At 41.5% G+C, this 27,265-nt stretch overlaps 1 protein-coding gene and 1 non-coding gene across 8 annotated transcripts in view; one reads left to right on the forward strand and one right to left on the reverse strand.

Annotated features, from left to right (window-relative positions):
- Nucleotides 1-1,947: 1,947 nt before the first annotated feature.
- trnal-uag (transfer RNA leucine (anticodon UAG)) lies at nt 1,948-2,029 on the reverse strand. Its single transcript has one exon. It is a non-coding gene; the product is annotated as a tRNA-Leu (tRNA).
- Nucleotides 2,030-2,092: 63 nt separating this feature from the next.
- eef2k (eukaryotic elongation factor 2 kinase) overlaps nt 2,093-27,265 on the forward strand; it is a 63,531-nt gene continuing 38,358 nt past the window's right edge. For 2 of the 7 annotated variants that reach the window (XM_048552217.2, XM_048552223.2), the window contains exons 1-4: nt 2,093-2,199; nt 9,719-9,864; nt 14,792-15,062; nt 16,727-16,774. In XM_048552217.2, coding sequence (XP_048408174.2) covers nt 14,847-15,062; nt 16,727-16,774 — 264 coding nt within the window. In that variant the 5' untranslated portion in view covers nt 2,093-2,199; nt 9,719-9,864; nt 14,792-14,846. Of the gene's footprint in view, nt 2,200-9,718; nt 9,865-12,437; nt 12,613-13,218; nt 13,385-14,791; nt 15,063-16,726; nt 16,775-27,265 lie in introns of those variants that run through there. The other 5 variants (XM_048552219.2, XM_048552222.2, XM_048552218.2 and 2 more) reach the window with 5 other exon arrangements.

Below are 27,265 nucleotides of genomic sequence, written 5' to 3' on the forward strand. Positions count from 1 at the left end.
CCAAGAGGTGATGGGAATTTGGGATGTGCTGCTTAGGAGGGCAGTAGAGGCAGGAAACCTCATAACCTTTAAGAAGCATATGGATGTACACTTGAAATGTCACAACATTCAAAGCTATGGGCCAAGTGCTAGAAAGTGCGATTGGTGTAGATAGGTCAGCACAGCCTCAATAGGCTGAGGACCTCTTCTGTGCTGTATGACACTATTTGAACTTCAATGCAGGGGGTAAAATGAAAACATTTGTGGATGATTTGAGAATTGGTTGGGTGGTTAATAGTGAGGAGGATAGTCATAAACTACAGGAAGATATCAATAGATGGATTAGGTGGGAAGAGCAGTGGCAAATGGAATTACCATCAGCAAAGTGTGAGACTTATGGAGGACTAACAAGGCAGGAGATTACACAATGAATGCTAGGATACTTCCACGTGATCCTTAAAGGAAGGTAGATAATGTGGTTAGGAAGGCGTATGGAATACTTGCATCTATTAGTGGAAACACAGAATACAAGAACAAGGAAGCTGTGCTGGGACTGTATAAAGTGCTGGTTAGGCCCCAACTGGAGGACTGTATGCAGCTCTGGTTGCCAGATAATAGCAAACAGGTGATTGTATGAGTGACGGTGCAAAGGAGATGCTGCCCAGGATGGAGATCCGAAGCTGTAGATAGACTGGGGTTATTTTCCTTTGATCAGTGAAGATTGAGAGGAGACCTGATAATGTATAAGATTATGAGGGGCATTGAAAGGGTGAATACAAAAATACTTTTTCAGTTAGTAGAGGGGTAAATAACAAGGAGGCATAAATTTAAGGTAAGGTGTAGAGAGTCAAGGATTTTTTGTTCACTCAGAGGTTTTGGAAATCTGGAAATCGTTACAGCACTTCAAAGAGTGATTGAGTCAGAAACTCTGGCAAGATTTAAGCAGTATTTACACATTTACTTGCCTTGTCACAACTTCCAGGATTCCCTGCCTGGAGTTAGTATTCCTGCATCAAAAGTTACTGGCATCCATCTATACTAGAATGAAATTTCCTCTGAGCTCTGGTGCTCTCTGATTTCTGTTGCAGCACTATTGGCAGCCTTGTCTTCAGTTACTGAGGCCTAATCTATGACAGTCTCTGCCTTAAACTGTTCTGACTCCTTATTGTCCTTTAGGATGCTGCTTGAAACATAACCCTCAGCTGTCCTAACATCTCCTTACATGGCTTGGTCTCCATTTTTTTGTTTCATATCACTCTTTTGAAGCATCTGAGAGCAACTCACTAGATAAATTTAAGAGTGATTATAGCACAGAAGGAGATTATTTGGCCCAGTGAGGCAGTAATGAAAATTACGTAGTCCTCCAGCCAAAAATAACTTGAGGAAAACCCACGGGATAGTGGAAACCTGGGACTCTCTACCCTAGGGGCTATTGAATCAGAAATTGTTGTTACGTTAGAGCAGTATTTTCATTTATGCTCTCGTTGCCTCCAGGGTCAAGTGCCAAAAGCTGGTAAATGAGATTAGTGTAGGCAGATCTTAATTGACCAACGTGGACACAGTGGGCCGAATGGCTCCTTCCTTCTGTGCTGTAAATTGATTAATCCGAAAATGTTTCGAGACAGCAAGTGCTTGAAGAGCTGGAATGCACTGGCTGAAAAAGGTGGTATTTGCACGTTCAATCGTGGCTTCGCTCAGGGACATGAATAAAAATCGAAGGGAAATAAGATGCTGGACTGTGGGGGGAAGGTGGAGAACTGGGACAGCTGGACGTAGATTGCTCGAGCGGAGAGCTGACACAGGCTTGATAGGCTATGTGGTCTCCTTCTTTTCTGCAACAATACAACGATTGTTTCTATCAAAATGTCTTTGGTTATGATCTGAATAGCTAGTTGAACGTGCAATCTTCAAGCTCTATTATTCAAAAAGTTATGATGTGCTTGAATGTTTTGGAAAAGAAAACACTTATGGCAGCGGTGGGATTCGAACCCACGCCATCGAAATGACTGGAGCCTAAATCCAGCGCCTTAGACCACTCGGCCACGCTACCGCAGTGGAGTAGGCGCTTCCCAGCCGGTATTTCCCAGTGTTTGCGCAGCCGCACTGTCTACGTTGTCTGTTGCTCTGGTTGTTTGATTCCGGTTTTTATAGGCGGTGCACGCGGCGCTCGCCAGCGGCCTGAACCCGGGATCAGGTCTTCACCTCCGTCCCCGATTGACGGTAGGTTCGGGTTGTTGGACATTGACCGGGTGCTTTCGGAACATTCGACCGGCAGACTCCAGGCGAGAGGCGTGGGCCCTCAACTGTCATCTGAGGGCTTGTCCTGCCTCAGGAGGTGGAGGGAGAGGGACAGGTGAAGGAAGGCCAGGACAGGTTTAGGTTTAAGTTTAGGTTTAGGTTTAGGCGATGGAGCGGTGGGAGTAGCATGGGGAGACAGACGGGACATAATTAGCAGTAGGGGCAAATAGAGCAGAGGCATGTTTGGCGTCGGTGGGGAATGGTCAGAGGGCAATATTTTATCTGCATGATCGTACTCCATAGGGTGTCAACTCTGATTGTTTTGATTTTAGGACTTGGAGGGTTTTTGAATCCACACACTTCCGTCTTGCAGATAGGGGTGCCACCAATAAACCCTTCCTTATCGAGAATGCTGGTCATCATAACCCAGAACTGAAAACATAGCCATACATAATGAGGTACAATATGCTGGAAAGAAGGGACCATACCCCACTACCTATGAAAGGAAAGTTAAGGCAAATGTCAGGAAGAACTTCACTCAAAGGTGTGGTGGTGGTGGTGTTGGTGTTGGACTGGGGTAGACAAGGTCAGAAGTCACACGACACCATGTTATAGTCCAACAGGTTTGTTTGAAATCACAAGCTTTCAGAGTGCTGCGCCTTCATTACTCAAAGGTTGACAGCTCAAATAAACTTTCAGAGATAATGGGAACTGCAGATGCTGGAGATTCCAAGATGATGAAATGTGAGGCTGGATGAACACAGCAGGCCAAGCAGCATCTCAGGAGCACAAAAGCTGACGTTTCGGGCCTAGACCCTTCATCAGAGAGGGGGATGGGGGGAGGGAACTGGAATAAATAGGGAGAGAGGGGGAGGCGGGCCGAAGATGGAGAGCAAAGAAGATAGGTGGAGAGGGTGTAGGTGGGGAGGTAGGGAGGGGATAGGTCAGTCCAGGGAAGACGGACAGGTCAAGGAGGTGGGATGAGGTTAGTAGGTAGCTGGGGGTGCGGCTGGGGGTGGGAGGAAGGGATGGGTGAGAGGAAGAACCGGTTAGGGAGGCAGAGACAGGTTGGACTGGTTTTGGGATGCAGTGGGTGGGGGGGAAGAGCTGGGCTGGTTGTGTGGTGCAGTGGGGGGAGGGGGTGAACTGGGCTGGTTTAGGGATGCAGTGGGGGAAGGGGAGATTTTGAAACTGGTGAAGTCCACATTGATACCATATGGCTGCAGGGTTCCCAGGCGGAATATGAGTTGCTGTTCCTGCAACCTTCGGGTGGCATCATTGTGGCAGTGCAGGAGGCCCATGATGGACATGTCATCAAGAGAATGGGAGGGGGAGTGGAAATGGTGTGCGACTGGGAGGTGCAGTTGTTTGTTGCGAACTGAGCGGAGGTGTTCTGCAAAGCGGTCCCCAAGCCTCCGCTTGGTTTCCCCAATGTAGAGAAAGCCGCACCGGGTACAGTGGATGCAGTATACCACATTGGCAGATGTGCAGGTGAACCTCTGCTTAATGTGGAATGTCATCTTGGGGCCTGGGATGGGGGTGTGAGTAATGAAGGCGCAGCACTCTGAAAGCTTGTGATTTCAAACAAACCTGTTGGACTATAACATGGTGTCGTGTGACTTCTGACCTTGTCTACCCCAGTCCAACACCAACACCACCACCACCACACCTTTGAGTGAAGTTCTTCCTGACATTTGCCTTAACTTTCCTCTCACCCCCATCCCAGGCCCCAAGATGACATTCCACATTAAGCAGAGGTTCACCTGCACATCTGCCAATGTGGTATACTGCATCCACTGTACCCGGTGCGGCTTTCTCTACATTGGGGAAACCAAGCGGAGGCTTGGGGACCGCTTTGCAGAACACCTCCGCTCAGTTCGCAACAAACAACTGCACCTCCCAGTCGCACACCATTTCCACTCCCCCTCCCATTCTCTTGATGACATGTCCATCATGGGCCTCCTGCACTGCCACAATGATGCCACCCGAAGGTTGCAGGAACAGCAACTCATATTCCGCCTGGGAACCCTGCAGCCATATGGTATCAATGTGGACTTCACCAGTTTCAAAATCTCCCCTTCCCCCACTGCATCCCTAAACCAGCCCAGTTCACCCCCTCCCCCCACTGCACCACACAACCAGCCCAGCTCTTCCCCCCCACCCACTGCATCCCAAAACCAGTCCAACCTGTCTCTGCCTCCCTAACCGGTTCTTCCTCTCACCCATCCCTTCCTCCCACCCCCAGCCGCACCCCCAGCTACCTACTAACCTCATCCCACCTCCTTGACCTGTCCGTCTTCCCTGGACTGACCTATCCCCTCCCTACCTCCCCACCTACACCCTCTCCACCTATCTTCTTTGCTCTCCATCTTCGGCCCGCCTCCCCCTCTCTCCCTATTTATTCCAGTTCCCTCCCCCCATCCCCCTCTCTGATGAAGGGTCTAGGCCCGAAACGTCAGCTTTTGTGCTCCTGAGATGCTGCTTGGCCTGCTGTGTTCATCCAGCCTCACATTTCATCAAATAAACTTTCAGATAGGTTAGCAAAAATGTAAACCATAAGCTCTTTCAAGCTTAAGAAATAAAGAAAGGGAAAAAATCCCTGAGAATTAAAGGGAAATTATTTTCTCTTTGAATGAGGCATCCAAATCTGATGCAGACAAAGAAATTTTTGGAATAATCATAGAATTACAGAATGAGAAAGTATTGAAGGAGTCACTTTGGTCCGATGTGCCTGTGCCACTTTTTAGAAAGAGCTGTATTACTAGTTGCACTCCCCTCTGTTTCCCCATAACCCAGAAAAATCTTTCCCTTCAAGTATATAAGCAATTGCTTTTTGAAAGTTATGATTGTATTTGCTTCTTACGCCCTTTCAGGCAGCATACCCTACATGATAACTAGCTGTGTAAAAAATGTAGTTTCTCATGTTGAATCTGCTTCATTTAATAGATGTTAATAAGGACAACTTGGCATGGTTAGATTCACAATTGTTGTTGCTGGTGCTCAGTTCAATGTTGGGTAGTCTGCTGGTTTCATTCCTTTGTTTAGACTTTAGTGTTTGGTATAACTGCGTGGCTTGTGAGGCTTCAGAGAGCATTTAAGAATTAACCACATTGTTGTGGGTCAAGTAGGCCAGGCCAGATAAGGCTGGCAGATTTTCTTTTCTAAAAGGAGGACATTAGATCCAGATGGTTTTTACAATCAACAATGGTTTAATGGTCGTCATTAGGATAGCTTTTAATTCCTGATTTATTAATCAAATTCAAATTTCACCATGGTTGGATTCAAACTTGTGTCCCCAGGGATCGGTTTGGATCTGTGCATTGTCACATTACCATCGGGTCACTGACTCCCTTTAAGGAGCATTTTTAAGGAGGGAATGCCAGAGCTTAAGCTGAGTAAGATGAAGGCACAACCATCAATAGAGTGATGAAAACCAGGGACATGATTGGTCAGAACTGGAGGTGAACAAAGATCTTGAAAGGTTGTCGGGCTATAGGCTGTTGCAGAGATAGGAACCATTGTGTGATTCAGGTGATGCTTACAGATTGTTAACTTGTGCAGGTGGAGGGGTCCAGAAGTACCTTGCAGGTCTTTGTTCACAGTAGGAGATTGGCCCTTTAGTTGGATTAATTCTTGTAATCAAAAGGACTAAATATGCCTTTAGAATAGAGTAAGGAATAAGACCATAAGATGTAGCAGCAGAAGTAGGGCATTTAGCCCATAAAATCCACTTCACCATTCAACGAAATCATGGCTGTACTTGTAATTCTGAACTCCACTTTGCTCCCTTTTCCCATAACCCTAGATTCCCTGACTGATTAAAAATGAGACCATTTCAGTCCTGAATATACTTAATGACCCACCCTCTACAGCTATCTGTTTCATTACTCTGAGAGGAGAAATGCCTTCTTATCTGTCCTATCTGGGTGACCCCTGATTCTGAGATTATGTCTCTCATTCTAGGTTCTCCCACATGAGTAATCAAAACCTATATTCCCTGTAAACCACGTGACCACTCTGATGTTCAGCGACTGGCATAAACATGCCAGTCATGGCATTGACTTCTGTTTCCAGAAGTTGCTGCCACTCACACATTTCAGGAGTTCATGCAGTTCACAAAATTAGAGGGAAACCTGATCAAGACCCCTAGGAATCTTAAATGAAATCAGAAAGTGCTGGAGAAACTCAGCAGATCTGACAGCAGGTCTGAGAGAAAAACAGAGTTAATGTTTTGAGCTTAGTGAAACTTCATCAGAACTGGAAGGGTCACTGGGCTGTAAATGTCAACTCTATTATTTCTCTGTACTGATTGCTACCAGACCTGCAGAGTTTTTCTAACAATACCAAAATGAACTAGAGGAGGGTATAGATGGTCTGATTAGCAGGTTTGCAGATGACACTACGATTGGTAGAGTGGCAGATAGAGAAGGGGACTGTCAGAGAATGCAGCAAAATAGAAATAGATTGGAGAGTTGGGCAGAGAAATGGCAGATGGAGTTCATTCCAGGCAAATGTGAGGTGATGCATTTTAGAAGATCCAATTCAAGAGTGAACTATGTGGTAAATGGAAAAGCCTGGGGAAAGTTGATGCACAAAAAGATCTGGGTGTTCAAGTCCGTTGAACCCTGAAGGTGGCAACGCAGGTTGATAGTGGTCAGGAAGGCATACGGCATGCTTTCATTCATCGGATGGGGTACTGAGTACAAGAGTTGTCAGGTCATGTTACAGTTGTATAGGACTTTGGTTCGACCACATTTGGAATACTGTGTACAGTTCTGGTCGCCACATTACCAAAAAGATGTGGATGCTTTGGAGAGGGTGCAGAAGAGGTTCACCAGGATGTTGCCTGGTATGGAGGGTGCTAGCTATGAAGAGAGGTTGAGTAGATTCGGATTATTTACATTAGAAAGACGGAGGTTGAGGGGGACCTGATTGAGGTCTACAAAATCATGAGAGGTAGAGGCGGGCACGATAGCGTCATTTGAGATGTATCTAGACAGATACATGAATGGGCAGGGAGCAGAGGGACACAGATCCTTGGAGAATAGGCGACATGTTTAGATAGAGGATGTGGATCGGCGCAGATTTTAGGGGCTGAAGAGCCTGTTCCTGTGCTGTAATTTTCTTTGTTCTTTGTTCCTGTTTTTTTGTTTCAGGTTTCCAGCATTAGCAATTCTTTGTTTTATTTTACCCTACGAATCGTATAAAAACAAAGAACAGTATAGCACAGTAACAGGCCCACCCAGCCTGCACCAACATATGACACTTTTTGAAACTTAAAACCTTTTTTTGCTGTGCAGTCTGTGTCCCTCTATTGCCTGCCTATTCATGTATTTGTCAAGGTGCCTCTTAAAAGTTGCTTTTGTATCAGCTTCTGTCACCCGCCCCCGGCAGTGCAATCCAGGCACTTAGCCACCTTCTGTGTAAAACAAAATGGTCCTCTGTCATCTCCCTTAAGCTTGCCCCCTTTAACCTTAAACCTGTGACCCCAAGTAATTGACATTTCTACCCAGGGAAAAGGACTTTGACTATCCATTCCATCCATGCCTCTCATAATTTTGTAAATTTCTATCAGGTTGTCTCTCAGCCTCTGGCATTCAAATGAAAACAAACCGAGTTTGTCCGATCTCTCCTCATAGCAAATACCCTCCAAACCAGGCAACATCCTGGTAAACCTTTTCTGTACCCTCTCCAAAACTTCTGCATGCTTATAGTAGTGTGGTAACCAGAACTGTACACAGTATTTCAAACGTGGCCCTAACTAAAGTTCAATGCAGCTGCAACATTACTTGCCAATTTTTATACTCCATACCCTGACCAAGAATGCCATATGCCTTCTTGACCACCTTATCCACTTGGTGTTGTTACTTTCAGGGAACTATGGACCTGTACGTTTAGATTGGTCAGTGTGTTAATATTTCTAAAGGTTCTGCTATTTCCTGTGTAAATCTCTTTCAGCATTAGACCTTCCAAAATACATCACTTCATATTTGTCAGGATTCCATCTGCCATTTCTCCGCTCAACTCTCCAGCCTATCCTGCTGTATCCTCTGACAATCCTCCTCACTATTTGTAGCTCCATCAATCTTTGCGTTGTCCACAAACTTACTAGTCAGACCACCTATATTCTCCTCCAAATAAATTATTTACTGAAAACAACAGGGGTGCCAGCACTGACCTCTGCCTTACACCACTGATCACAGATCTCCAGCCAGAAAAACACCCTCCCGCTGCTACTTTTTGTCTTCCATGACCAAGCCAGTCCTGTATCTGTCTAACGAGCTCACCATGGATCCCATGTGACTTCACCATCTATATCAGTCTGCCATGAGAGATCATGTCAAAGGCCTTTCTAAGGTCCCTGTAGACAACTATCCTAGTCCTCATGAATCATCTTTGTCACTTCCTCAAAAAACTCAGTCAGGTTTGTGAGATACGACCTCCCCTGCACAAAGCCATGCCTGTTGCTAATAAGTCCATGTTTTTCTAAATGTGATTGAATCCTGTCTCTGAAAATCTCCTTCAATAATTTCTCTGCCACTGATGTAAGAATCACCAGCCTAAAATTTTCCACATTATCCCTGGTGCCCTACTTAAACAAAGGAAAAACATTGGTTACTCTCCAGTCCTCTGGGACCGATTTTCTGTGACTAAAGAGGATGCAGAGATTTCATATAAGGCCCCAAAAATTTTCTCCCTGACCTCCATCGGTATTCTGTGAGGATCTCCTCAGGTCCTGGGGACTTGTCTACCTTAATGCTTTTCAAAACACCCAACACAGTTTTTGTATTGACAATTTCTATATGTTTCAATAGGGTCGCCTCTTGAACTTCTAAATTCCAATGAGTACATGAGAACCCACTCAAGCTCTCCTTAAAGAACATTCCTCCATATCCAGGATCAAATAGTCTTCTCTGACCTGCCTCCAATTAAAGTACAACTTATCTTAGTTAAGGGCACTAAAACTGTTCTCAGTATTCTGGAAGTGAAGTTCATGTTTTGAGTATTGAAGGTGTATTCCAATTTGAGTTACTGACACTAAGAATAATTGAAGCAAATCTCCATCGAGAGAAGTTTAAAAAAAAAGCTGGAAATACTCAGCACATAAGGCAACATCTGTGGATGGAAACAGAGTTAACATTTCAAGTTGGTGACGTTTTAGCTAGTGAATATAAGCTGTTATGTAGAGACCCAGATAATGGCAGATGGTGAAATTTGAATTCAATAAATATCTGGAATTAAGAGTCTAATGATGACTGTAAGTCTAATGTTGATTGTTGGGGGAGAAAAATCCGTCTGGTTCACTAATGTCCTTTAGGGAAGGAAACTGCTATTCTTACCTGGTCAGGCCTACATGTGACTCCAGACCAACAGCAATATGGTTGACTCTTAACTGCCCTCTGGGCAATTGGGGATGGGCAATAATTGCTGCCTAGCCAGCGATGCCCTCATCCCATGAATGAAAAAAAAAGTGACTGCTTTTTGTGCTTTTATCTTTCAGTAGCCCACTTACATAGAAGGAACACAGAATGTGGATTTTTGATTCTATTCTCAGAGTTGCTTCATCTTCCCAATTTACATGTCAACTTCTGATCATTGTGAGCTGCTTGTTGAAGACTTTCTGAGACCTGTGGAGTCACTGCTGTTGTAAGTGTTGCCACACTTCTGTTAAATAATTAGGGAACTGATTTGTGTGGATAATAAAAATGGGATCGATCATTTGGGCAAAATGGCCTGTTTCTGTGATGTATTTATATGCATAAATTTGTTAACAAATGTAAATTACTGCAGGTGTTGGAAATCTGAAATGAAAATCGAAAATACTGACCGTTCTCAGCAGGGCAGGCAGCATCTCTCTAGAGAAAAAAAGATGAGTTAATGTTTCAAGTCTGATGAATGTACTGAGCTGAAATGTTAACTGTTTCTCTCTTAACCTCAGAATCATGGAATCAGGTTAGCATAGCATTATTTCTGATGTGTACTTCATATTTTACGTTTTTAAATCAATTTGTTGAATTTGGCTGTGGCACAGTTTGAAACCGGCACAAGAGAAACATGGGAAATATTACATTTCCAAGTTACATATGCTGTTGGTCTTTTGGTAGATGCTTTTAATTTAAATCACAAAGCAAGCTGCCTTAAAGTCTTTCTTTTTGTTTTTATGGAGTGGCAGTTCAACAACAATTATTACACTTCTAAGCACATTAATGTTTAACATATATATACTTCAAAAAGGTTCAGATTCTGGCTTGTATATTATCTGAGCCTTATGTGCAGCTGTGACATTTGAACTGCTTGTCCCATCCTGTGGCTTTCACCCTTGCACCTAGATCATTAAGAACAGTGAGTGCAGCTAAATAAATAGACATTTCCATTCTGCAAATTTATTACTTGGGTGAAGTGTTAAGTCATAGAAATTATCTAAAGCAGGGATATTTGGCTTTGAATGTGGAATGATTTACTCTGGCAATATTTTTTTTCCCTTTTGTATAATTCAGAATAGCAGTGAGGGAATGGGATTTGCTGAGTTTTTTTAAGGGAAGGGGTGACGCAGACAAACAATAACAATTTGCATTTATATTGTGCCTTTAATGTAGTTAAATATCCCACTGCACTTCATTGTTCAGTGTCAGATTTTGACAGCAAACCACATAAACAGACATTAGGACAGATTTGTCAAAGAGATATGTTCAGGACAGTACCAAGGCAGACAGGTGTGGAGATGTTTAAGGAGGGACATTAGGATGGTACATCTGCCAATGGTAAGGTAATGAAGACATTACAACTGGAACAAAACTGAGATTGCAAGGTTGATGGAGCCAACAGAGGTAAGGAAGGATGTGGCCATAGAGGGATTTGAGAAACAGGATGAATGGATGAAGGCATATTCACCAGTGTAATAGTGGGGTCCATAGGAAAGATAAGTTTTTTGAGACGTACTTTCAGAAATGTAGTTCTTCATAAAAGCCATACTGCATGATATTTGTATGATGTACTGCCACAGTCCTGTATGGGGAAATTGTAGTACACAGACAAGTATTTAAAAAAAACTTGTATTTATATAGTGGTTTTCAGGCACCTCCGAATACCCGAAAGCACTTTACAGCTAATTAAGCATTTTTGAATCTTAGTCAGTGTGTAAGAAAACGGGCTGTCTATTTTTACAGAGCAAGATCCCAAAAGAATAAAAAACGTACTCCTGTGATAATGGGAACTGCAGATGCTGGAGAATCCAAGATAACAAAGTGTGGAGCTTGATGAACACAGCAGGCCAAGTAGCATCTCAGGAGCACAAAAGCTGACGTTTCGGGCCTAGACCCTTCATCAGAGAGCTCTCTGATGAAGGGTCTAGGCCCAAAACGTCAGCTTTTGTGCTCCTGAGATGCTGCTGGGCCTGCTGTGTTCATCTAGCCTCACATTTTATTATCTTAAAAACGTACTCCTACCAGGATTAGAGATAGTAGAAACTGCAGATGCCCGAGAAAGTGAGATGAGAGGTGCGGAGCTGGATGAACACAGCAGGGGGGTCGAGACCAGAAACGTCCGCGTTCCTGCTCCTCTGATGCTGCTTGGTCTGCTGTGTTCATCCAGCTCCACACCTTCCTATCTCATACCAGGATTATCTGTTCTGGCGATGCTGAATGATTGACAGATAGATTGGGCAGAAGTTTAAACAGTGCTCCCGGCCCCTGGAAGTAATGCAATGGAACGGAGTTGCAACTTATACCTGAGAGACCAGTCAGGTCTGAGTTTAAATCCTAAATTTATTTATTTCTAACACAGAGTTTAAATTTTTGCATATTAAAAGAAGTGCGGTAATTTAGTTAAAATTGTAATTTTTCTGGGGGAAGACGGTTTCACTGGAATGTGTTTAGGTCAGGTTTTCGTTGAGTTTCAGTTATGATTTGATCTGCAAGCACAGTGCAATTTAAAATTGTGTGAAAAAGCGGAAAAACATGTGAAGTAAAAAAAATCCGGCATTAATCAGTTGCTGCATGGACAGCGTTTGTGTCTTGTGATGGTAAGCATTTCAGGACTTTCTTGCACAGGTTGTTCGTGCAGATCAACAACTCGCCTATTTTTACTCGGTTCTGTCTGTCCTCTGTCAGGCACAAGCTGGCTTCGGGAACGGTTTGTGCTCTCGTAGGCTGTGTGTACGTGCGGTGAAGTGTGCGCACTGTGGGGCGCACATGTACACGCCGAACCCATATTGGGCGGGTCAGTAACCTAGTGAGAGGGGAGGCGATATCTGGAGACGTCTCTTCCACGCATGTACCCCTCACCGAGTCAGCCTGCAAGTAGACCCTCCTTAACAACAAGCGTTTAGGTACGTGGGACCTCATAAAACTCAACTTTTGCTACCGTATGTTGGATCTCAAGATTCCAAGTCTTACAGTAAGCGGCTGTTACTATCCAGTCTCTTGCCACGTTGTCATTTGCTTTTGTATTAATTTATAATTTGCAGAATGTTTCTCAATTGTCTTCGGGAGCTGCTTGTTTCGAGTACTACGCGTGAACAACTTCGGGTATCATTTCTGTACCGTACAGTGCAAGGGAACGTGTCGTGCAAATAAAATGACCGTAGCTGTTTATTTGCAGAGGACAATCGTATCATTGTAGCAAGGGACATTTAATTTGAAAATCGGAAGTAGTGAAATATTTGGCTTGGCGCTTGAAGACTGCACCAGTGTAGCTGCTTTAAAATCAGGAACAGCATTGCCACTTATATTTTTAAAATTAAACATACAGATACTTTTCATTAATAGTTATGCAGAAATACGTTTTGTGGAGAAAAGATGTTGACGAGATCCAAATGTATCATGAGGGATGGGGATTGGAGTCGATGTAAACAAGTTATCTCATCGGAATCACTAGCATAACACTAGAAGATCTAAATACAATACTGGCAAGTCTGAATGTGGGCGGCAACGACATCTCGCACCAACGCACAGGGAAAGTCATGTGCCATGCACTCCCATCAGAACAGTGTGGTTACTGGTTAGTTTCGCTGGGAAAGGAGGTGCTGAATGTCTTACTGAGAAACTTTAAAATGACGTGAGAAGATTAAGTGGGGTGCTTGAATTTTAATAATACAGTTGAAGCGAGGTTAACAGTATTGCAGTGACTGAGTTCCAAAGGATTTATGCGAGTGTTCCACGTTTCTTAAGTGAGTGTTATGATCTTGCTATCTTAATTAGTTTGTACGGTTTTGGATTACTTATTACTTCGGTTAGCCCCTTGATACGAGACTCTTCCTGTTATTCCAGCCATTTGGTTTGTCTCCAGCACTGCCTCACTTTTAATTTTTTGTAATTATCTCTCTGCCTCAAATAAATGGATTAAAGATCATGTCCTTCACTTTATAATTCGCTGCTGACAGTTTACTACACCATTACTATTTTTGATTACCTGCAGAGACGACTTATTCAACCTGTTGACACTCCACTCACACCAGTCATATGATCGTTTGATCTCTGTGCTATGTATCCTGTGCCTAAGTGCCACTCTGCATTTCACTTGACAAAGGTGCAGCCTCTGAAAGCTTTTGATTTCAAATAAACCTATTAGACTATAACCTGTTGTCGTGTGACTTCTGACCTGATTGTCATTAAGTCTGCCCAGGTTGGTGAATGATAAAATCATGTAGCACAAGAATGAAATTATGTTTCCAAGTGAAGAATTGAAAATTCTTTTGACAATGAGTGTCTTTTGCATAGAGCCCGATGTTCTGTGAGTTACATTGTACAGCAACAAATATTTTAATTACCATGCTATTGAAATATTGCCGAAATGCTTTGTATATCACTTAGTTTGCAGCATTTGTGAACAGCTACCGTAAATATGACCGTGTGTGTGTATATTCTCAGTCGCAGATGCACTGCTTGTTGCTGCTTAATTTAGTCGAAGTGTGCTCGATAACGTTACTGTCTGATCATTACCAGCACTAGCAGAAACATTTCAGTATCAGAGTTGAGGAGGTGGCTTCAAATAACATCTTTAGTTGGCTTTATAGCTGCTGACGGCTGCATTCTGTAATGAGAAGCTTCAGAAAATGAATATGTGCTCTCTATTTTGGATACGTCATATTGCTGCATCTGCAGAGTTCTCAACATACTTTATTGATTTTTAGTTCGATGTCTTTACTTTCATAGTCACATAGTTGCTGCTTGTGCCAGCTGTCACTGAACATCACTGGTTTCAGTTGACACTTTGCCCCCATTCAACAATCTGAATTGCCCTGCCCTGCTGGCAGGAACTTGTGATAAAGAACCACACGAAAGGGGAGGTAAAATAATGAATCAAGCAGAAGAGGAGTTTGTTACGTCAACAGATGGGTCTGATATGAATTTAATATGTTTGTGCAGTTGGTAAAAGAGCAAATGTAAATATTTTGTGACTTCCTGCAACAGAGCCAGAATTGAAAATTAACATTAACTGTAGATAATGCAAACAAAAGCACTCCCTTAAAAATAATCCCTTTTATGGTTTTGCTTTTTAAAATAAACTCGCAGTAATTGAGCAAAATCAATTATAATGCATACGGATGATGAGACAATCTGTTTACTGTTTACAGGTGAATCTGCTTTGCTAAATAATACTCTGAAGCTTGGAACATCAACATTTTCAGCATGGCTGAGGATGATTTGATTTTTGACATAGAAGGAGTTGGCAATGGAAATAGAGACTCAAGAGAGGATAGTGATGACGACGAACAGTACCTTATTTGCTCCATTACGGATTATGATGACCTTAATAAATCAAGAAAGATCTGCAATCGTAATTTCATGAAGAATAAATTTTGTGAAACCTCCAGCTCCCCTGGAAAGTCAGCTTTCAATGTTAAGGTATGAGCTGCTGATTTACTCACTTTTGCCTTTTTCCTTTTGCCCTTAATGACTCCATGACTCCATGACTGCATGGTTATAGCACCCATTGTTTCTGATATTAAACAGCATTTACTGCAATCATGAATGTTTTGTATGAGCATTTACAAATGCTTTTACATTAAAACACACTTGCTACAATAACTTAAAGTATGACTGTTTATAAGCACAAATTTTATTCTATCCATCACATAAGATGGTCACTATCGTTCCTTGAAATTGCAAATATCAGACAATATTTCATTTTAATGAACCTGATGGCCAGGGGTTTGGATATTTACAGGTTAGCATGGCAGTAATTATAATAATTTTCTGTTCAAATGATGGCATTCTCCTTAGAGATTTTGTCATACACAACTGTTAGCAAGAAATTGCATGGTGGATATTATTAAGAGATGCATTTGTATGAAATACCTTTGCTGCTTTTTTAAAAGAAAGATCTTAATATATTTGTGGTGAATGGAGTACCTTTTTTGTTACCAGCAAAAAGGTTTCATCAACATGCTTTTGTTGCTTCTGTCACACTGGGGTTTTAATCCATATGTCTCTTTATCAATTGTTAATTGATTTAAGAATTTTAGGATGGTGAGGGTAAATGAATGTGTTGTCTAGAAATAAGTGGTAAGTTTGCTGTCAATTTAACTTTTTCAGATATTTTGTTTCTTCAAGAAGCATAATATTGGGAAAAGCCTATTGCAGTTTTAAAATGCAAATATTGGTTTTAGTTTGTTTTTCTCAAAATGTAAGCAAAGTGAATAATCCATGTTGTCAAATAGTACTTGATCTTATTTTTTCAGACTGAAGTAGCTCATTATTTGTAAGAAACAATTGCTTATTTGTTTTTCCTTCAAAACATTGTTTTATTGTGGCTGATCATTCTAATACTTCTACAATAATGCTGTCATCTTGAAATAATCCTGTACATTGGGCAGTCCCTTTTATCTCGAATAATACTGTTTTGCTGTCTGCCAATACTGTATGCTCCAGATTTGAAGCAGTGATGACAGTTCAGTCTCTGCAGCGTAGGCTTCTGTTATGTTACTGTGTCATGGAAGTTTTGTTGAAAAACATATCTGTTATGTTTGTCAGTTTATTGTTGTTTAGGGGATTATGTAGAACGTATAGTTATCTGATCTATAGGTTGACTGAAGTCTCTAAACAATCAAAGATGTGAACCAGCACAGAAATCTCTCAACTTGGCGACAAATATTATTTATGGTTTCATATCTTAAAATGGAGATATAAAAGTTTGCCATTTTAATCCTAAATTGTTATAATGTTTCAAAATTACAAGATCATTTTTTATTGTATTTACATTTGTTTGTTTTTACATTTCTGATCAATCAGTTTGAACTCAAAAAAATTATTTATCCAAATCAATTAACTTTTCTAGTCCACCTTCATTTGTAAACAAGAGTAACCTTATAAGTTTATTTGCTGGCTCAACAAAAGATACATATATATATGGGAGCATTCTCATAATCAAAATCAACGTAAGATATTGTAATTAAGCCAAAGATTACATTGACAAGCAGTGCATTTGTTTCAAAATAAGAATTGCCTGTAATTGTTTCTTTTAAAAGTAAATTTTTGCAATTCTAAATGATCTTTCATGTATTCTTCAGAATCACCAGACCCCTCCTAAGTTTGGCTCATTAACTGACCGAGGTCGGGTAGGTCCAATATCTGCAATCATTTCACTGCGTATTTTGCAGTTACCCTGTTCTGTCCCAAATCTGTTTATATTGTGCTGTATATTTCCATGCATGTCCCCATAATGTTTGCTTTTAATGACTTGTTTAGTTCTTCTCTTCATGCTTGCCATGATTGACCCACAACTCTTTCTTTTCCTGAAAATCTACACAGTAGAACTCTTTTTACCTTCCAAGAGTCTTTCTTTCCTCCCTTCAGCAGACTTGAACTTCATTACCCCTCTCTCTTCCTTTCTTCAAGGTTGCCTTTTAAAGTCATGCTCTCTGATTAAGGTTTTGTTACCTGTTCTAACATCACCTTATGTTGCTTGGTGTATATTTTAATTAATGCACTGTCAGAAGGCTTTACTATCTTAAATGTTGCTATATAAATACTAACTGTTGCTATTTCAATAAAAAGCATTGTCTTCAGGATTCAAAATCCAATCTTGGGATCACCTGTCAACGGTCCCTGATTTCATGTAGTTTGTCAATTAAATAATAATTAACTCTTAGTTGTAACAACAACTGTTCGCAACAGTTAAATACTGTCTGAAGCTGCCATTTACTGTATGCATTTTGGGTGTGCTAGGCAAACAGTAGCTTAAGTGGATTTGTGATTTCACTCACACTGTAAGATACAATCAAAAGTCGTAGAATTGGGATTTTACAACAAAGTAAATGATATGTTAGTGTGAAGGATATGCTTTACAGCTTTATTTGAAATGGTGTCAGTGACTCCAGAATGTGGCAGAAGCCTGCAGTGGCTTTAATTTTATTCTGCTATTTAAAAAGTAAGTTGGCTCAACACTGCTGGAGTAGTATATTATTAGCTGTCCTCAAATTGAAATTAGTATTTTTAAAGAACACTGCCCTCACCCCTGACCCAGTCTTTAAATTCAGTGTTCTTATTCTTGATCATTATCCTATGATTCCATTTCTCTCCACTTGGCTGCCCAGAAATAAATGAGCATCAAGTAAAGGACAGAATCAAAGCTCAAAAATGATTTTGCCTTTGGCTGTTATTTGCTGCATAAGCTGGATAAAGTGTCAGCAGTGTACTGAAGCCCAGGAATTTTACTGTAGTGAGAGCCACTGCATTTAAGAAATGTTGAGGGGTGGAGGAAGAAGAGCAAAAAGAAATTTGATATCTCTGAATTGGTGTGTACAGTAAAAACAGAATTGGCAAAATTGTTTTCAGTGTCTTTTTAAAAACTCTGAAGTAACAGCAAAGGTGCAGTACTGTTAACATGCTTTCCTGGTTGTTGAATGTAGTCCATTGAGCATTTTTATGGTTCTGTTTAATTTTGCAGTAATGTTTTTGAAGCATTTTAGAGTGAATCGAAAGAGTTTCACTGAAGTTCAGCTACACCATTATGTTTAATAGCCAGTAATTGGAGGATGCAGTGCTCTATTTATATTTAGCAACAGTCCTTCTTTATTATTGGGTTCCTATGGTGCTGCATTCACCCTGTTTTGTATTGCAAAGTGTATTCTGTAATATCTGGACAAAAGTACATGCGGCAAAATCATGTTTGTTACTTTAACATGTCAGATGCAGAGGATCTCTATTGTAACAGCTAGGCCCATAAAAATAAAGTCTTGGCAGCACGTTGCTGAGCCATGTGGGTGAGTGAATGACTCGGCCTTAAGACTAAATTGATGGATCACCTGGGGATGATGAACACTTCGTACCTATTCAGTCAGTTGATGTTAAGACTCTTATTGACCTAATCACTAAGCAGAAATATATCCTTGTATCCAACCCTTCAGTTTGTATCAATATCACTCTTTAGGGTGGCACAGTGGCTCAGTGGTTAGCACTGCAGCCTCACAGCGCCAGGGGCCTGGGTTTGGTTCCACCCTCGGGCAACTGTCTGTGTGGAGTTTGCACATTCTCCCCGTGTCTGCGTGGGTTTCCTCCGGGTGCTCTGGTTTCCTCCCACAGTCCAAAAATGTGCAGGTTAGGTGGATTGGTCATGCTCAATTGCCCTAGTGTTCAGGGGTCTGTAGATTAGGCGGGTTATAGCGGGATGCTCCAAGGGTCGGTGTGGACTTGTTGGGCTGAAGGGCCTGTTTCCACACTGTAGGCATTCTATGATTTGTCATGGGACTACTTTCCCTAATAGGCCTGTGGTGCTCTGAATTATAGGACAAAACCTTTAGCAACTTCTTCCAAACCTTTGACCTCTGCCATCTTGGAGAGTGGCAGCAGGCAGATAGATTGACCTATCTCCAAGTGCCTCACCAAGAATTACACCATCCTGACCGAGAACTATATTGCCATTTCTTTATCATCATTTGGTCAAAGTCCTGGAATTTCCTTTTAACACCAAGGTAGATTCCTCGACATCAGGGGGAGTGCACGAGTTCAAAAACGTAGTTTCTCACCACACACTTGAGTAGTTGGGATGGAGACAATGAATGCAGACACTTTGAGTGATGCCAACATTCCATGAGTAGGTTATTTAAAAATGCACAGGAATTAATATGGATTTGCTTTGATATGTCTGCTTTGCTGATGTAGAACATGGTACAAGCTTGTAGGTGACCAAAACCACGTGAAAATTAAGCAGCTAAGAACAAGAGTGAAAGCACAGTGTTAATCTTCACATGTGCTCTTACAGTAACCAGCTGTACTGCACTTCCAGTTTGCTTGATTCTTCTATTGTTGCTAAAGTACCAGATACCTTATTCGACATATATTAATGGAAGAGCAGAAATCCCCTCTGTTTAAATGTTGGGAAAAGTGAAGCCATTGTTTTTGTTCCTTGTCCAAGCACCGTTCTGTAGCTGTCAGCTCCATTGGTAAGTTTTTAATATATTTAAAAGTTGAATTCTGAGAGTTTGCACTCACTTAATATTTTTTCTTTTGGTACTTTAAATAACATGGGGCCTTATCTTGGGGAAACATTTTATAAAGTGACAAAACATTTGTAAAGTACTTGACCAAGGTAGGCAGCTTTACTAGCTCAACATATTTCTTGTATCCCAATTCAACCTTGGATGCAGTTGACATGTGGGTTTGTACCTCTCTCTGTTCATTGTCTTTCTGTTCTTGGCATCTCCTCAACAGCTTCAATTCTTTATCTTGTTTTTTGTGTGCCTTACTGTGGAAATTGGTGCCTATTAACTAACATTTTCTGAGACACCGCTTGTTTCATGATCCTGTGGCATGCCTGAACTCTAGTTGAGGCAGTTTGTGATCAGTTCTCTGGTTTAGGTGGTGCATGATTGGTTTCTTAAGAGTGATGGTTATGTACAGATATCATTTCTCTTATTTCATGATTGGTTTCATTAGGTGTCAATTATCTGTGGGATAGTCCATTAATTAAATTCTATGGGTTCCTATTGAGATACTGAGGTGTCTTCGGGTGTACCCACTTACTTGAGATAACAGCAGTGTGGTGGGTCAAACTCTAGCAAATAACTTCTGTGTTCATCATACTATGTGGGTAAAATTGCTGTATAGGTATTAATATTGCATGAACCGTAATGTGGAGGTGCCGGTTTTGGACTGGGGTGGATAAAGAGGAGAGCATGCCTCCTCCTCTCATTGCACCTGACGAAGGGGCTGCATTCCAAAAGCTTGTGATTTCAAATAAACCTGTTGGACTATAACCTGGTGTCGTGTGATTTTTGCATGAATCTTAGAAATCTCATCAAGACAGGCATTTGTCAGTCTGAGTATCAGATTTGAAACAAAAATACAGAAAAGCAAAGAGTAGTAGGAAACTAGGAAATCTTTAAAGACCAACAGAAAGCCGCAAAAAAGTTATAAAGAAAAGTAAGATAGATTATGAGAGTAAAGTAGCTCAAAATATAAAAACAGGCAGCAAAAGTTTCCATAAATATGTAAATCGTAAAAGAGTGGCGAAGGTAAACATTGGTCATTTAGAGGATGAGAAGGCCAATTTAATAACTGGGAATGAGGAACTGGCTGAGACATTCAACAGTAATTTCGTGTCGGTCTTCACGGTGGAAGACGTAAATAACATGCCAAAACTAATGACAAGAAGATTATAGCAGGTAAGGAACTAGAAACTATCATTATAACTAAGCAGTGGTGGGCAAGCTAATTGGGCTAAAGGTAGTCGAGTCTCCTGGCCCTGATGAAATGCATCCCAGGGTACTCAGAGGTGATTGGGGAAATAGCAAGTGCACTAGTAATTATTTACCAGAATTCACTGGACTCTGGGGTGGTTCCTGCAGATTGGAAAACTGCTAATGTGACACCACAGTTTAAAAAAGGAAGCAGACAAAAAGCAGGCAACTATAGGCCAGTTAGCGTAACTTCAGTAGTGGGGAAAATGCTTGAATCTATCATTTAAGGAAGAAGTAGCAAGACTCTGGATAGAAAATGTCCCATTGGGAACACTCAGCATAGGTTCATGAAGAGTAGGTCATGTTTAACTAATTTGTTGGAATTCTTTGAGGACATTACTTGCATGGTGGACAGTGGGGAACCTGTGGATGTGGTGTATCTGGATTTCCAGAAGGCATTTGACAAGATGCCACACCAAAGGCTGCTACATATGATAAAGTTGCACAGTATTACAGGTAATGTATTGGCATGGATAGAGGATTGGTTGGAGAGTAGAAAGCAAAGCGTAGGGGTAAATGGGTGTTTTTCTGATTGGTGATCAGTGGCTAGTGGTGTGCCTCAGGGATCAGTGTTGGGACTTCAATTGTTTACAATTTACATAGATGATTTGGAGTTGGGGACGAAGTGTAGTGTGTCAAAATTTGCAGATGACACTAAGGTGAGTGGTAGAGCAAAGTGTGCAGAAGACACTGAAAGTCTGCAGAGGATATAGATAGTCTAAGTGAGTGGGCAAAGGTCTGGCAGATGGCGTACAATGTTGATAAGTGTGAGGTCATCCATTTTGGTAGGAATAACTGCAATATGGACTATGTTTTAAATGGTAAAAACTTGCAGCACGCTGCTGTGCAAAGGGACTTGGGTGTCCTTGTGCCTTAATCACTAAAAGTAGGCTTGCAGGTGCAGCAGGTAATTAAAAAGGCAAATGGAACTTTGTCTGCCATTGCTCGAGGGATGGAGTTTAAAAAACAGGGAGGCTATGCTGCAGCTGTATAGGGTCCTGGTGAGGCCACGCCTGGAGTAGTGTGTGCAGTTTAGGTCTCCTTACTTGAGAAGAGATATACTAGCATGGGAGGGGGTGCAGAGGAGATTCACTCAGTTGATTCCAGAGTTGAGAGTGTTGGATTATGAGGCGAGACTGCGTAAACTTGGATTATACTCATTGGAATTCAGAAGAATGAGGGGAGATCTTATAGAAACATATAAGATTATGAAGGGATTGGATAAAGTGGAGGCGGGGGGTTTGTTTCCGCTAGCAGGTGAAAGTAGGACTAGGGGACATAGCCTCAAAATAGAGGGAAGCAGATGTAGGACTGAGGTCAGGGGGAACTTCTTCACCCAAAGGGTTGTGAATCTGTGGAATTCCCTGCCCAGTGAAGTGGCTGAAGCTACCTGACTGTTTCTAAGGCAAGGCTGGATAAATTTTTGAACTGTAAAGGAATTAAAGGTTATGGTGAATGGGCGGGTAGGTGGAGCTGAGCTCAAAGCCATGATCTTATTGAATGGCGGGGCAGGCTCGAGGGGCCGGATGGCCTCTCCTGCTCCTAGTTCTTATGTTTTTGATAAAGAGAACTGCTCGCTGCTGTGGTTTTTAAATCTCAACATGACTATACTCCTATATATCTGTGTATTTTTCCACCTCTATAACCCTTTCAAAATAACTGCATTCCTACGAATTTGGCTGCTTGTGCATTCCAAATTATAATTGCTCACCCCAGGTAGCTGTGGCTTCAATATTTGGACTTTCTCTTTACACTTCTTTGCGCCGTACCTTGCTTTCCTCTTTACGTCAATACTTAACAATCCTCTGATGATCAATGATCAATCATTTGGTCGTCTAGTGTTACAGTTCATTAAACTAAAACAAAGAACTGCAGATGCTGGAAATTTGAAATAAATCTAAACAGAAATTCCTGGAGAAACTCAGCATCATAAAGTTGTACAGCACGGAAACATAACCTTTCCTCCAACATGTCCTTGCTGATCAGATATTCTAAATGAATCTAGTCCTATTTGTCAACATTTGGCCCATATCCCTCTTAACCCTTCCTATTCATGTACCCATTCAGATGCCTTTTAAATATAACTACACCAGCTTTCACCACTTCCTCTGGCATCTCATTCCATACATGCAACAACCTCTGTGTGAAAATATTGCTTGTTAGGTCCCTTTTAGATTTTTCCTTTCTGTCTTACGTCTGTACCCTCTAATTTTGGACTCCCCAACCTTGGGTAAAAGACCGTGGCTGTTCACCTTATCTGTGCTCCTCATGATTTTATATATATGTGGGTTTGGCTGGCTAGGTTGCATTTATTGTCCATCCTTAACTTGTCCTTGAGATGGTGATGGTGAGAATCTCTTTTCCTGTTGCTATCCTTGGGGTGTAGGTACACCCACAGTTTATCTTCTGGGATATTAGCCCTGATCTTCTAGCCTCTCAATGGTTGGAGACCAGGTGTGCCCTAGATAATGTGCTACAAGTCATCCTTTGAAATCTGAAAATACGGACTGACCTGGAAAGACTGAACCACTGATAGCAATTTCCCCACTTCCCGGGACCCTCCAAGAAAGTCTCCAGTTTTGAATTAAAGTCTCAAACTTCGGATTATTCAAATGTACATAACTGAATAATTACTCAAGGAATTTAGATAGATTTAAAACCTAGTCTAACTGCCAGTTAACTACAGAACTAAACTTCTCCCACAAAGTCACTTACTTCGAACCCAGAACAAGTACCTCCCTCCCCACCTACCTGGCCCACCTGCTGAGCTACCCTTTTACTCACTTAACTGACTCCCTTGCCCACCTTGAACCTCTTGCACACACTCTTTCCGCTTTGGATTTTCAAAGATGCTTTGACACACTTAAACACTTAGTGGAATGCAGCAACATCTGAGAAGGTCACTGACCGGAAATGTTAACTCTAATCCTCTCGCGAGATATTAAATATTTCTGAAGAAGGGTCTAGGCCCGAAATGTCAGCCTTCCTGCTCCTCTGATGCTGTTTGGCCTGCTGTGTTCATCTGGCTCTATACCTCGTTATCTCAAATATTTCCAACACTTTGTTTTATGTGGTTGCAGTTGCTGGGATGTTAGTCAGGCTCATTTCCCCGCAGAACTCGTTGTTCCTACTTTCAAGCAAAGATGTCTCATGGTAACCTTAGCTGTCTTAAAAGGCATTCACCCATGATGCTTCCTGCTCAAGATCTCGGGAGGATTAACTATATATACAGATTCCAAAAGCAACAGAAACCCTGAGTTTGCTTTTTTTCTTTATATGGTCTCCTTGTAAAGCTCACAGAACTTGAATTATGCAGTAATGTATTTCAGTTTTTTCCAATATTTAATATACCAGATTAGCTGACTATTTTCCCCGAGTCTGGAGTTTAAACTGAGCAGAAAGTTTTCAAACAAAGTTTAAATGAAATCACATTGCTTTATCTCCCAAAATATCATTAAAATGACAATAAATGAAAAACTGAGACCCTAATTTTCATTCCCAGATAAGGGGCAAAGGGGTGAGAGAAATCCAGTTTCCCAATCCAGCCTTTAAAAATAGCCACCCATTCATCAAATTTTCAATTCAAGATGCTGGGCTGGATTGAGAGTTGGGTCAGATGACTCAGAGTGGCTGTTAGTTCCCAAGACAGGCTGGGCAAAAAACCTGCCTTTGGGCTCCAGCACTGTGTCAAAGTTTAAAAATAAAGAATAGAACTAAAAACTTCCCTCTGCTGCCACCCCTCGCTTTCCATGCCACCCTATGGCTTCTCATTCCCTATGCCAGCCTACCCATTTTCTATAGCTCTTCAGGCCCTCAATCAGTCTCATAGCTTTTTGTAGATTCAATGACAGTTCATAAAACCCCACCCACAAGCCTTTGCTTTTTCCTGGCCAAATCTTTGTATTATCCATTAATCAGGAGGCATCTTGGCCGAAATAAAAGTTCGCAGTCTGTTGAGAATGTTGTTATTTAGGTGGGGGTGGTGAATAAAACACACTCTCATTGATTTAGGAAAAATCCAAGTACTTCAAAATTTTTCAGTTAATTCCTTATAAAAACAATCATTTCATTTGAGTGTTTAATGTGTCCTGTGAACAATATTTTCATCAACAAGAAGTTAGAGCTGTCCGTCAATAGGCGCCCCACTATGAAAATGATATTTTGACAAATCAGTTATTCAGCACAAATCCTATAATGATTTTCTGTGAACACATATGCTGAAATAGTTAACACTTTGTTTTAAGAACCAACTTTGGGAGCCTTAGTTTTACCGAAAATGAAAAGAGACTGATTAATTGTTTATGCACAACCTTCACAGCTCACTATCCTAAAGGGCCCATCAACCTACTGTAGGTATTCAGAGAGGTACCTCAGGTCTCCAAAGGGAACCCTGGTTATCCTAGAGAAATGCACTTCGAACGTATCTGTTCCTATCTAGTCTACTCTCCATGCTCCAAATTCCAGACATCAGGACCGTGAAAATCCAATAACAGAATATATGTTCTCAAGTGTTAAAATGGCTGTTGTGATCCATCTCCATAATTGCGCCCATGACATTATGCCAGCATAACATTAAATTTTAAGCCAGTTATGAGATCTGGGATAATACAGCAACAATAGTAACCAGTCTGTAAATTCCTTTAGTAGGACATTCCCTGGTTTCAATGAAACAAAGCTGATTAATTGTAAATAAGTGTAGGGCTGGATGAACACAGCAGGCCAAACAGCATCAGAGGAGCAGGAAGGCTGATGTTTTGGGCCTAGACCCTTCTTCAGAAATGGGGAAGGGGAAGAGGCTTCTGAAATAAATAGGGAGAAAGGGGGAGGTGGATAGAAGATGGATAGAGGAGAAGATAGGTGGAGAGAAGGGTCAAGGCCCGCAACGTCAGCCTTCCCGCTCCTCTGATGCTGCTTGGCCTGCTGTGCTCATCCAGCTCTACATCTTGTTATCTCAGATTCTCCAGCATCTGCAGTTCCTACTATCTTTGATTAATTGTAAGAAATTTCAAAGTGTATTTGTATAAAAACCGTGTTATTTTAACAGTCACTAGAAGCTCTGATTTACAAAGAAATTTACAGACGGTTGCTGTGTTTTCCTGGATCTTACAACTAAAATTATTGCTCTCTGATTACTGGTTTCCTACTTGGAATGCATTTCAGCTCAACAAACATGGTTGTGTTTATCACATTTAACTCTTTTAGCTTTTGCACTTACAACTGTAACACTCCACCTACTGTAGCCTTGCATATAAATACAGCCAATCCTAGTGACCAGCTGCAATTGGGAATTGCACATACATGTTCTATAGTTCATCCCTAAATCTGCAAAAAAAAGTGAGAATTACTGGATTCTGAGGTGTGATTTGGGATTCCTGTATTCATCTAGCATTTTCACTGCAATGGAGATATTCAGGTTGAAAATTGGTGTCAATTTTTTTAGACTAACTGGACAATGCAGTCTTTATAAGAAATATATATGTAGTTTGCTTTCTGAACAGTTAAATTGTAGCATGCATCCTTGCAGGTGATACTTGAAAGCATGCCTAAAACAGTATTATTTGATGTCAGATTGATCTGAAGTGCAACTTAGATCAGCTCAGAAAATCAAAGTAAGCATATACCACTGCCTCTCAATTAAACGTACAATGTACCACAAAGCGTTGTTTTAGATGCTCTATTCACATATGGAATTGGCCAAGCCCCAACCCTTTCATTATTGGTGGTTATGATATTAAATGTTTATTGCAGTTTATATATTGCGACCAGAAAGAAAATGCATGAAGTACTCAGGACAGGCAGCACCTATAGAAAGAGAACGGGTGTCAACAAAGGTTCACTTTTTAATCAGAAGTTTGCTATTAGCTAATTATCTTTGTGATAAATCAACTGTGGGGCAAATTATTGATAGAAAGCAAATACTGGACCTAAATAAATGTATGCCTGAATGCTTCTTGCATGAAAACAGTGCACCAGAACTTCAACTTGTTGGGTTCAGTGAACTAACTTTGTAAGGGATAGTGATCAGAGATAATGGGAACTGCAGATGCTGGAGAATCCGAGATAACAAAGTGTGGAGCTGGATGAACACCGCAGGCCAAGCAGCATCTTAGGAGCACAAAAGCTGACGTTTCGGGCCTAGACCCTTCATCAGAAAAGGGGGACGGGGAGAGGGTTCTGAAATAAATAGGGAGAGAGGGGGAGGGGGACCAAAGATGCATAGAGGAGAACTGCAACTCTCTTGTCTGCTCCACCTATCTTTTTCTCTGTCCATCTTCGGTCCGTTTCCCCCTCTTTCCCTATTTATTTCAGAACCCTCTCCCCATCCCCCTTTTCTGATGAAGGGTCTGGGCCCAAAATGCCAGCTTTTGT

The sequence above is a fragment of the Stegostoma tigrinum genome, chromosome 23, assembly GCF_030684315.1.
Source record: "Stegostoma tigrinum isolate sSteTig4 chromosome 23, sSteTig4.hap1, whole genome shotgun sequence".
Taxonomy (NCBI): Eukaryota; Metazoa; Chordata; class Chondrichthyes; order Orectolobiformes; family Stegostomatidae; genus Stegostoma; species Stegostoma tigrinum.